The sequence below is a fragment of the Echinops telfairi genome, unplaced genomic scaffold (genome assembly GCF_000313985.2).
Source record: "Echinops telfairi isolate 266 unplaced genomic scaffold, ASM31398v2 ScPeMD7_7469;HRSCAF=8507_0, whole genome shotgun sequence".
NCBI classification, from domain to species: Eukaryota; Metazoa; Chordata; class Mammalia; order Afrosoricida; family Tenrecidae; genus Echinops; species Echinops telfairi.
This window is the reverse complement of record NW_022111372.1, coordinates 93,864,082-93,875,816: the sequence shown is the minus strand read 5'-3', so window position 1 is coordinate 93,875,816 and position 11,735 is coordinate 93,864,082. Positions and strand designations below refer to the sequence as shown.

Genomic DNA, 11,735 nt, shown 5'->3' with positions numbered 1-11,735 from the left:
GTCTGGTTGGATAGTTGTCAGAATCCTAGGAGCTTGTGCAGTCAGTGAAGTACAGATGAGGCTTGTATTTGAAGCAGCAAAGATGCTTCAGGCACCCACGCCAGGAGCCCCACAGCAACCCAGCCCTGTGTACAGGGAAGACTTCTCTCTCCTCCACCCACGCCCACCCCTGCCCTCTTTCACGGAGCTCTGGTGCTGCTGACAGCAAGGTCTGCAGTTTGAAACCACCAGCCACCTCTTGAAGAAAGAGTAAGCTTTCTACTTCTGTAGAAAGCTGCGCAGTCTCGGAAACCCACAGGGGCCGTTCTACCCTGTTCTATAGGGTGACTATGAGCCAGGACTGACTCAATGGCAGTGTGGTGGTGGTGGTTGTTCCCTCCTCCAGCCCCCACCCCCTCACACTTAATGCTCAGTGCTTACTCTGGTGTGGAGAGACAAGTCCCTGTGGGAACCTAGCACACAGGTTCTAGCCCAGAGCTGGTCTGATAAAAAATACAGTGCCAGTCACATCTCAAATTAGAAAGTTTCTTTAAAAAAATTTTTTATTTTAAACCTCGCTCATTATATCCAAAAGCTCACGGTCATATATTGGGTGATTACTACTTTTACAATGATGAGCGAGAAGTGTTACAGTCTTTCTTTATACCGCGGATTTTGAAGTGTGTGTTCACTTCTAGTGCCTCTCGAAATTGGTTGTAGCCATTCTTCAAATGTCAGCAGCCACATGTGGTCAGTGGCTGCTGTCCTGGGCAGCTCCGCGTGAGGTTCTAGACCACAATGACCTAGAACACTTTGTACGAATGCAAAGTGGTGGCCACTGGCAGCCGCAGGTTGGTTACTGAGCCCTTGAGATGTGGCTAGTGTGACTGCAGGACAGGACGCACCACTTGATTAAATTGTAACTAATTACAATATACATTTAAATAGGCACTCGTGGCCGGGGCTCCTACAGTGGGCAGCTCAGCTCTAAGTACAGAGCCGTGCACCTGTGTGAACACCTGTAGTCTGCATGACCCGAGACACTGTTGAACAACCGTGGCCCTTCGTTTTTTCCTTTATAAGTGGGACATACGGAATAGCACCCATTAATACGTCTCTCCTGAGGCACTGAGAACAGGGACTAGCATATAGAAAGTGCTCGATAACTTTAGCTACTCTTTTTTTAAAGCAAGGAAAGGGAAATCCCTGCACTGCCTTGTACATGTTTGCAGCCAGATGGAGCTGACAGGACATGTCCACAGGAGAAAGAAATCGTTAGCTACAGAAACAGAAAAACCACAGCGTTAGAATGGTCTGAGGTGTCGTGAGCTCCATCTATCTCCCAATGAGCATCTGGTGGGTTTGAACTGCTGCCCTTGTGGGCCACAGCCCTATGTGTAACCACTAATTGTTTCATTTTGGGAGTGGGGTGGAGGGGAATCTTTTGGCTTCAAGTAGAAGTAGAAACACATTAAAGAGTTGACTTCATTCCCAGGATGAAAGGAAATTCAAACATACACCAAAGAGATGCAAATGAGTGGTTTAGGCATTAAAGAGACTCCTAAACCAGGTGAGGAGTCCTGGCAGTACAATGTTACTCATTGGGCTGCTATCCCTGAGGTCAACAGATCAAAACCACCAGCAGCTCTGTGGGAGAAAGATGAAGCCTTCTACTCCGGTAAAGACTTGCAGTCTCAGAAACCCACCAGGGAAGTTCTACTCTGTCCTACAGGTTGCTATGAATCAGAATCCACTCGATGGCAGTGAGTTTGATTTTGACTTGTGGACACCAGCTGAGAAGTCCTGGTGGAAGGATGGTTAAGCAGCTCAGCTACTAAGTTCAAGGTCGATGGTTTGAAACTAGCAGTAGCTCCAAGGGAGAAAAGACCTGGCGATCTGCTCCTGTGAAGAGTACAACCTTGGAAGCCCGTGGGGCAGTTTTTCTCCGTCCTCCAAGGTTGCTCCCAGCCCTGACGGCATAGTGGTTACACATAGGGCTGTGGTTCAGAAGGGCAGCAGTTCAAAACCACCAGAGGCTCACTGGGAGAAAGATGGGGCTTTCTACTCCCTGTAACGAGTTACAGTCTCGGTTGCTATGAGTTGGCATCGATCTGATGGCAGAGAGTTTGGTTTGGGTAGGGTGGCTTGGAATTGGATTCGGCAGCAAGCAGCCGCCACCGATGCCAGGCAGGCCTGGGCTTCAGCCCCTCTTCAATGACTGTGGCCACTTTCTCCCAACCGCAGAGGACTGTAGGAGTCTTACACAAGACAAGGTGTGCAAGGTGCTACCCGTGCTGAGCATAAGACTGGAGCTTAGTCATTGTTCACCTTACAATGACTTTTTAAATGAACAAAGTCCAACTGGGTCTTTAAACAAACGAATGCCTTTTGAGGCTCAAGGGGAAGTAAACTGTTGCCTGTGGCCCTCATCCCCACCCCCAACAAAAGAACAGCCAAGTTTCCCTGCAGGGGGTGGGGGTGGGAGCATTTTGAAGGCAGAAGTGACGGCCCTAGAGTGGCCCCTACCTGTGTGTGGGTCCAGCAGGCTGGACAGCTCTTCTTCTAGTAGCTGCTTCACAGAGAGGTCTTCTTCAGAGTCCAAGAGCCCGTCCTCCTGGTCCAGTCTTGCCTGGCCACCCATGCTGGCACCGGGACCATCTGTATCTGGCACTGCACTCCTGCAAAGGAAGCCACCCAGCCCCCTAGTGAGGAAATGCAAGCATTGAGTCATGCATCCTATTCATTCATTCATTCATTGAGGCTTTTCACACCAAAACCAGCTCATGTAGCAAAGTGGAAGGGTGTGTGTGTGTGTGTGTGTGTGTGTATGTGTGTGTGTGTGTGTGTGTGTACATCCCCCAGCCTTCAGAGTTACACTAACCTGGACATGTAATTTCAGCCCGGCTGCTTACCCTGAATCTCAGCCTCCTCATCTGTACAATGGGGCTAATCGGTAACAGCCTCCTCAGGAGTTGTTGTGAGGGTAAAACTAGAGGCGGTTTTCAAAGGGCTTAGCAGGGTGGCCGGCACCTCATCAGCATGCAACAGCTGGCAGCCGTTATGAATGCATTGATGGGATCTGTACTCCTCCAGGGCCCGACAGCCTGACACCGAGCCCTCCCTCCTCCACCCATCAAACTGTGAGCTCAGTGAGGGCCAGCAGTTTTGTCTCTCTCGTCCCCGACTCTCAGTAGCTGGCCCACAGGGGAGTATGTGTACCATGTGGAACGGAGGACTGAATGTTCTCTGCTCCCTGTCTGAGGTCACACTCCAGGGCAGAAGAGCTTATCTACGGTGGCGAGCACTGCGGTGAGGCAACTGGAAGCTTCTCAGACATCCCACAGGCCAGGGTCCTGCTGGCACCCCTGCCTCTCCCCACAAAAAACCCTCAAACCCCCAAACCACCTTTCACTATCGAGCGGATTTCAACTCATGGCGACCCCATGCTTCATAGAGTAAGACTGCTCTGTAAGCAAGTGGCTTGCACTTAACTACTAATCTGAGGGTTGGAGGTTCAAACTCTCTCAGGAGTACCTTGGAAGAAAGGCCCAGTGATCCACTTCCAGGAAGATCACAGCTCTTTCCCAGCTCACTGCCTTCGGGTTGATTCTGGCTCCTCCTCATTCTGCTGAGGAGCACCTGATGGCTTTTGAACCTCTGACCTCGTGGTGATCAGTCCAACGCTTATCTTGACAGTGCCACCAGGGTTCTTCTGCATGAACACTCCCTGTCTCTTGGGAGAGGCCAGAGGGGCGGTCTTGATCTGAGAGCACAGACCTGCCCCTGGCCCCTGTGAGAGAGGAAGCTCCCTGAAGGGCTTTAACACCTGGGGTCCTCTTGGCCTTTTCTGCTGCTGTAAAGGAACCAGGAGGAAGGTGCCTAATTGGCGAGCATCAGTAACAGCCCAAAGAGTCCTGGTGGGGATGGCAGGTAAGCGTTCGACTGCTAGCTGCTAGATTGGCAGTTCAAATCCATCAGTCGCTCTTCAGGAGAAAGATGGGGCTGTCTGCTCCCGTAAAGAGCTGCAAAGCTTCGAAACCCGGTGTCTGTAGGGTGGCTCTGAGTGAGAATTGGCTCATGCAGGCCATGGGGTAAGTGCTGCTGATGGAAGGACCGCTGTATGACAGTGACGCGATCGATGGCTCACCATGTGGTGAGCTTCACACACATCAACAGCAGCTCGGGGCAGCCAGACTTGCAGCCTCGGCAAGCCTGTGACACAGTATGCTCCGTTGCATGGGGTCGGGTGACTTGAAGCCCGCTTGACCACCCGCAGCAGCAGCAGCAGCAGCAGCACTATGGACCAGCAGCTACTCCGTGCTGGGCTCTGTGCTTGAGAAGGGTGCATCACCGTCTCATACCAACCTGCCATACCTCCAAGGGATTCTCTCGTTATCACCCCATGTTATAAGCGAGGAAATGGAGGCGTGGAAGGATTCTGCAGCTTGCCCAGGTTTGCCATGGATTAAGTGACAGAGCACAAATTCAAATCCAGGCCATGTGACCCTGAAGGTGTGACTCACCCCTACTCTGCACTAACCCTCACTGTCTTTGCTAAAAACACAGTTACAAGTTGTCAATACAATAAATTCCATACATTCAGTAGACAAGAGCACTGGACCAGGGGTCCTATGCCCTATCTCCCGTGCTGTGTAACCTTGAGGAAAGTCACTTTAAGAGGCCAGGACTTAGCATTGCTCTAGCAGTGATTCTCAACCTGTAGGTTCGTGACCCTTTTGGGGGTCGAATGACCCTTTCACAGGGGTCGCCCGATTCATAACAGTAGCAAAATGACAGTGATGAAGTAGCAAGGAAAATAATTTTATGGTGGTGGTGGGGGGTCACCACAACATGAGGAACTGTCTGAAAGGGTCGCGGCATGAGGAAGGTTGAGAACCACTGCTCTAGCACCTACTGTGTGTCAGCCAGTGGACTGAGTATAGGATGCATGGATCATCGGCTCCTTCCTACATCTATCTCTACAAGGCAAGTGTTGGGACCTTGTTTTGCCAATGAGGAAACTGAGGCCCTAAGCAACTATCTGACTTGCTCAAGATTACAAAGGGTTGGATCAAACTCTTAGAGCCTCAGTGTCTCCATCTGTAACATGTCCTTGTGAGGTCTCTGCTAATCTAGGATTGACCACAGGGCCACTTCTGTGACCTTGGCCAAGGGCCTTCAGAGTAAGCTCAAGGGTCACGAGAAAGAAAGTCAAAAGTTACAGATTTAAAGCTGATGGCCCAGCACCTCTGCCACCCAGGGATGGATAGCGAGAGACTCGGGTGAAGTCATTTCCTTAGTGACACTGTGTCCTGTACGTACCATAAATACAGTAGACCAGGACCAAGTCCTGGGGGCGGGGGCGGGGTGCTGTCTGCCGCATGCTCCCCGGGGAGCAGTGTGTCTGGGGGCAGGTGCTCTCACGGGGAGGGCCCAGCCGGTGGGGGACCCAGAGAATTCGGGACTACATGCTGCTTACCTGCCGCCACCAGCGGGCTTGGATGAATACTTATTTCCCCGGTGGTTTGGTTTGGGCTGGAATTGGCCCTGATGCAGCAAGGACAGCAGCTGGGAAATTTGCTACAAGACAGGAAAAATCTGTTGACTCCACACAATTCCGACCCAGCACACTTCCTCGCCGGATGTTTCCCTCAATGCCGGTGCTTTCTTTTTATAGTCTTTCCTCGGGCTGCAGAGGCTTGGGGGACCAGGTGGGGGATGGTGCCGGGTCTCGAAGACGGGGACCTGTGCAGGCAGGCTCCCGGCTTTGCTGTGCAGTCCCAGGACCCGGGTGCTTGAGGGAGAGGATGGGGCCTCTCCGCCCTGCCCCTTATTCACCCCAAGTGACCTGCTTCTGGTGCAATCTGTAGGATGGGGGCTAAGAAGGCATTTCCTGACCATAAATTCATTCTTACACTGATAAAGATTATCTTAAACAAACAGCTCTTTTCTCCCTTCAGTGAAATTCCTATTCAGCCAGTGTTTGTGGGCCAGATGTGGCACTGTGTTGTGGAAAAGGGAAAATGGTGTTATTTAAGTATTAGTTTATCCATCCTTTCTTTCATTCTACAAGTCTTTAGTAAGGGCTTGTCTGGGCCTGCCCCTGGGCTTGGTACGAGAATAAGAAGGAGAACCAGACCCGTTCACTGCCCTTGGAGCTCACAGCGTCTCGGGGAAGACAGGGAGAGGGGCTGCTAAGGGGGGTTGCGCTGGTGGTGCGGAAGGTGGGGATCTGTGAGAACAGATGTGGGCCCCTAACCTGAGTTGAAGAGGAGACAAGAGAGGGGTATCAGGGAGATGATGTTCCTTTTCTTTCACAAAGGTCTACAGAATGTATATTATGGGTCAAATACATCTGTTGAGACCTAAAGTTTCCACAGGAGAGGCGGGGTGAGGGCCCGGGCAGGATTGAAGAGTGGGTTTCCAGCACCAGGCTCTGCAAGTAGAACGGCTGGGAGGCCGAAAAGGCCGGAAGTGATGGCTGGGGGTGGGTGGGATGTCATGATCAAGCCCTGCGTGGCGGGGCCTGTGAGGGAGAAGGCAATAGGCCAAGGCTTGCGAGACCACATTCTTGTTCCAGCCACTTCTCGGGTGTTGTATAATGTCAGGTGGGGTCTGGACCCCCCTCAGACCTCAGTTTCCTCTTCTCTAAGGTGTGGGACTCGACATCCTTGCTCATACTTCTTCACAGGGTCAGGGGGATTAATTAGACAGCTTGAAAAAGTGAAGGATGCTCTGTAGAGGTGAGGGATTTGGAAGTTCGTTACTCCTGGAAGAACTCTCTATCTCTGAGCCCTGGGTTTGTTCCACTCCACCCTGGGGATGCTCACTATGCCCCTCTGGGCAGCTCCAGGCAGGAAGTGGCGACCGTAGAGGAGAGTGAAAGGAGAGGGGGACCATGAGTGGGATCTCACTGTGACTCGGGAAAGTCAGGGCCCCATTGCCCACCTCCAAGATAAGTTCAACTCCTGAGCTCCTGGCTCAGGTCTAGAAGCCCGAGACACTGGCGTGTGCTCAGCCACGGACGACCAGACACTGCCATGAGGGTCACTCCACAGAGCCCAGACTCTGGACTCAGACCTAGCTTCCAGTCCTAAGTCTGCCGCTTCCCCGGGCCCGTGTGTGGCCTTGAAGAATGATGAGCTCTCTGAGCCTCAGGCCCCTCAGCAGTAAGTCAGGGAATAATAATGAAACCCAAGTTCTGTAACAGGGAGAGGGTGAAATAAGCCAAAGCGAGATACAGTGTCAGTAGATCGCAAAACAGGCGCTTTATAACTTATCAAGGTGGCAAACAAGCTCATTTAATCCTAAACTTTAATAAAAGGGAAGAGATGTTATTACACCCATTTTGCAGATATGAAAACTGATGGCAACCCCTATAGTTAAATTCCATGCCCTGTGACACTGTGCAGCACATCACATATACACCAGGCACGGCTCCTCTTTCCCTTAAGTTGCTTCCAAATGGGCGCCTTCTTTCCTATTGCTCCAGTGGACCACCCACAGTGCCTTTCTCTGTAGTCTATTCACCAGCCACCAGCAAAGTGTTTGCCATAAAAGACTTCTCCAATAAGTATAGAATGAATGAATGAATGAATGAATGAATGGCTCCTGGCAACCTCTGGGGCTGCATGGAGCCCAGGGTGAGCCACAGATGAGAGCAGGTGGACTCCTTCCAGGGGGATTCCTGGGGAAGGAAGGGGGCAAGGAAGCCATGTCCTTGCTCTGCCAAGACTGAAGCTGACGGCTTCACTAAACAGAAATGTGCGTGCCTTGGGTGGACAACCTGGCACAGTGAACATTATACAGAGGCCCAGAGGGGCGGCTGTGGGTACAAGGTCAGGCACCATTCAGGGAAAGAGAGTTCCCATTTATGCCTAGGAAATTCTGGGTCACTCGACATGTTGTCATCCATCAGCCGTTTCACCTTGCACCTCCCTGGGAGGTGAACACAGGGAAAGTTTGACATGGTTATGCCCATCTCATGGGTGACCAAGTTGGGGCTCAGAGGTAGTGAGTGATTTCCTCAAGACCACAAGGGTGTGAGCTCTACTGGCCCCAGAGCTGTGCTCTCTACCACTGCCCCACTGTGAACCACAAAGGGATTCGTATCAGGGATATGAGGGCCATAGGGGCATCGGATGCTACTGTTGGTGGTCCACAGGTGAACAGGAAGGGACTGCCCACACCTGACATACCTGGACAGGCGGTGAATCCACGGTGAGCTCCTCCATAGGGTTCCGCTCGGCGAAGGCAGCCACGGACAGACGGACCAGGCTCCGCAGGATCTGACGGGGGCCAGACTCCTTCTCAGGGGCCACTTTGGCGTGGAGACCTCGTTTCCGCCGCAGGGTTGCCGAGGAGGCTGTGGGGCTCTGTGGGGCTTCTCCGATGCCCTGGTCTCTGGGTAGCGTACCCACGGGGCTGCCTGCAACCTTCAGGGGCCTTGAACGTGGCTGCCCCACCGCGGGGTGGGGTTCCAGAAGATTCAGGTTCTCCCGAGAGGCGTTCCTCTGTCGGGGGTGGTTGAAAAGGAGGTGGACTGTGTCCTGCAGCACCTCCTGGCTCTCATCCAGGGCTCCCAGGTTGCCCCGGTTACGCAGGGTCCTATACAGGGTTGGAGTCAGGTGAAATGGGGCCTGTAGGCAGGGGTCCCAGCCTTCGCCCGCATTTGCTTCCTGACTTGGGTCTTTGTGGGGCTGTCCAACTTCACAAGGCTCTTCCACCTGGCCCCTGAGCACAGGTACCAGGTGGATGTCAGTCTTCTGAATGTGTTTCTGGGGCCTCTTGGGCTGGTGGCGGTAGGTGGACTCAGCCTCCCGACAGTTGTAGGCTTGGCTGTCCTTCTTCTCTGTCCGACGGATGGACATGACCAGAGCCAAGATCAACCCGAAGATGGCCAGCAGTACCGCCAGGCAAATCACCGTCAGCACCACGGTGCTCAGGGCCCCTTGATCAGGGGCCAAGTCTCTCAGGTGATCCACACTGGTGACAAACATGACCTTCAACAGAACTTGGGTCTGCAAGGGGGGGCTGCCCCGGTCCTCTACCTCTATCTCCAGCTCCCACTCACTACCAATGAGGCTGCTGGCATTAGTGACATTAATGAACAGCTGCCCCAGGTCGGGGCTGAGGACAAAGAGGTACGCTTTGTTACCACGCCGAATGCTGTAGTGAAGCTCTCCGTTAGCTCCTGAATCTGCATCTCTTGCTACAATGGTCACCAGGAAGAATGGCGGGGGAATGCGGGGGGCCACGGGTAGCATACCAGCACCTCTTGGATCCAAGCCACTGGGGGTCTCAATGGGCACCAGAAGGTGGCCTGTGGAGGCATTTACAAGAACCGAGAGACTGGCTTTGCCATTGCTCAGCACAGGCTGAATCACTTCTGGGGCGTTATCATTGACATCCAGGAGGCTGACCCACATGGAGACACTAGATGCAAGCTGCGGTTGCCCCCGGTCCTCTGCTATCACTTGGAACTCAATGCTGGTCATCTGTTCATAGTCCAGAGCCCTCTGAGCAGTGACTTCTCCTGTGTCGGCATCAATCGCTACCAAGTGGGAAACCGGGGAGTCCTGGATGCGGTACGAGATTTTCCCATTGTTGCCCAAGTCTCCATCATGAGCCTGGACAGTGATGAGGTGAAGAGAAGGTAGGTTGTTTTCTCGCGTGGAGACCTCATACCTGCTCTTCTCAAACACAGGGGCGTTATCATTGACATCGCTGATCTGAATGCTGAGTTGCTTCTTGTCAGACAAGGGCTGGGATCCTTGGTCTTGGGCTAACAGAGTGAGAGTATAATCCGGCCACTGCTCTCTGTCCAGCGTGGCATCCGTTAGCAGCATGTATGTATTGCCGTTGGTCCTGTTCAGCCTGAAGTGGTCTAGCTCTTGGTTGAGCCAACAGTGGACCAAGCCGTTGTTTCCCGAATCCAAGTCGTTTGCTGTGATGAGAGCGATCAGGCTGTCTTTGGGAAGAGCTTCGGACACCAGTGGTGCCTCAGAGGCCCACGTGATGTGGATGCTCGGGGCATTGTCATTGATGTCCAGAACTTTGATGAGAACTTTGCAGTGGGATGGGATGGGATTGGGCCCCAGGTCTTTCGCCTGGACATCCACCTCGTAGACCGGTTTCTCCTCGTAATCTAGTGGTTGACGCAGAACAAGCCGGCCCGTCTTGGCCTCGATACTGAAGGTTTGCAGCACCTCTGTAGGCATGTGCTTGCCCAGGGAAAACTCCACCTCCCCGTTGGGGCCTAGGTCAGGGTCCGTGGCAGTCAGGTTGATGAGGAGGGTACCAGGGACAGTGTCTTCTTGGATTTCCAGTGCCACCAAGCTCTCAGCAAACACAGGGCTGTTGTCATTGGAGTCTAGGACGTTGACCTTGATCAAGCAGGTACCCGACTTGGGGGGGTCCCCGTTGTCATAGGCAGTTAGGACCAGGTCAAAAAACGAGTGGATTTCCCGGTCCAGCTCCTTGATCACCACGAGCTCAGCATACTTGGTCTCATCGGGCCCCACGATGATATTCAGGGCAAAGTGCTCACTGGGAGACAGGGTGTACAAGTGCAGCGTGTTGGGGCCTGTGTCTGGGTCAACGGCCCTGTCCAGAGGGATCCGGGTGTCCAGAGAGGCACTCTCGGAGATTTCTAGCTCCTGCTTGTCCTTGGGGAACTGGGGCTGGTGGTCATTGATGTCCAGCACCTGGATCTGGACATGGATCAGGGCGGAATGCTTGAGCGCAATCAGGTCAAAGGAAGCCAGGCAGGGGTCCTGCTGTGGGCAGAGCTGCTCCCGGTCCAGCCGCCCCATTGTGCTGAGCATGCCTTCCTCGGCCATCACCTCAATGTTGAGCACCCGAGGCGGATACACGACCCGAGGCGGATGCAAGACCCGAGGCGGATGCAAGGCCCGGAAGGGACCCCCTATGGGGCCCTTCCGCTGCTCCACCCGGCCCAGGTCCTGGGCCAGCTTCCCTATCACCGTCCCGCGTGGCACTTCCTCGGCTACTTGGTAGGTCACAGTGAGAGTGGCTACTCCCTGACAATCCCCTGAAAGAAACAAATAGCCACCTGGCCCCCAAAGCCCCAGCAGAAGCGGCAGAAGTTGAGTCATGCTTACCGCCAGCGGTGGATAGATCCAGAAACCGCCAGAAACCTTCAGAGACTGAACCCTTCAGCGACGGCGCGGCCCGCCAGCGTTCCCTGGCTGGCTGAGTGCCCTTCGTTCTGCTGTGCTCTGAATCCCACCAGCTGCGGGCCGGCCCGCGAGGACAAGGACTCCCAAAGCTAGAGGATGACGGAGCGAGCGGGATTCCCCGGCAAGAGCATGTTCATCTGAAGGGAGAGGTCCCAGCGCGGATGAAGTAACCCTTGCCAGGCACTCGCAGGTCAATCCCAGCAAGTGATGGACGCAAGCCGGCCCAGGCGGGACTGGAGCCAGCAGAGCAGGATGCGGACGCTCTGACTTCCAAACAGTTGCCAGGCTGGGGAAACAGAGAAGCAGCTTTTTCCTATGGAAACCCCACCTACAGGAAAAGGGAGGGCTGCGAGTTCCAATGTCAATTAACGAAAGGGCACGTCCAGCGAAGCAGAGCGGCCTGCAGTGGAGGACGATGCGCGCGCGGGCCGGCTCCCGGGCCGGGCTGGATGGGAAGGTGCGGACCTCGCGAGTGGTGGCCGCTCAGGGGCAGGGAAGGACGCCTGTGTGACACAGCGCGGCGGAGAACCTGAACTCGGTCTGGGGCAAGTTCCC

At 53.9% G+C, this 11,735-nt stretch overlaps 1 protein-coding gene across 1 annotated transcript in view; it reads right to left on the bottom strand.

Annotated features, from left to right (window-relative positions):
• Positions 1 to 11,368, bottom strand: part of PCDH12 (protocadherin 12) — a 14,962-nt gene extending 3,594 nt beyond the window's left edge. Inside the window, exons 1-3 of the mRNA XM_004697058.2 lie at positions 8,178 to 11,368; positions 5,459 to 5,559; positions 2,506 to 2,657 (exon numbers count right to left, since the gene is read on the bottom strand). Of these exons, the coding sequence (XP_004697115.1) occupies positions 2,506 to 2,657; positions 5,459 to 5,559; positions 8,178 to 11,096 (3,172 nt within the window). The 5' untranslated portion in view covers positions 11,097 to 11,368. The remainder of the gene's footprint in view (positions 1 to 2,505; positions 2,658 to 5,458; positions 5,560 to 8,177) is intronic.
• Between the last annotated feature and the right edge of the window lie 367 nt (positions 11,369 to 11,735).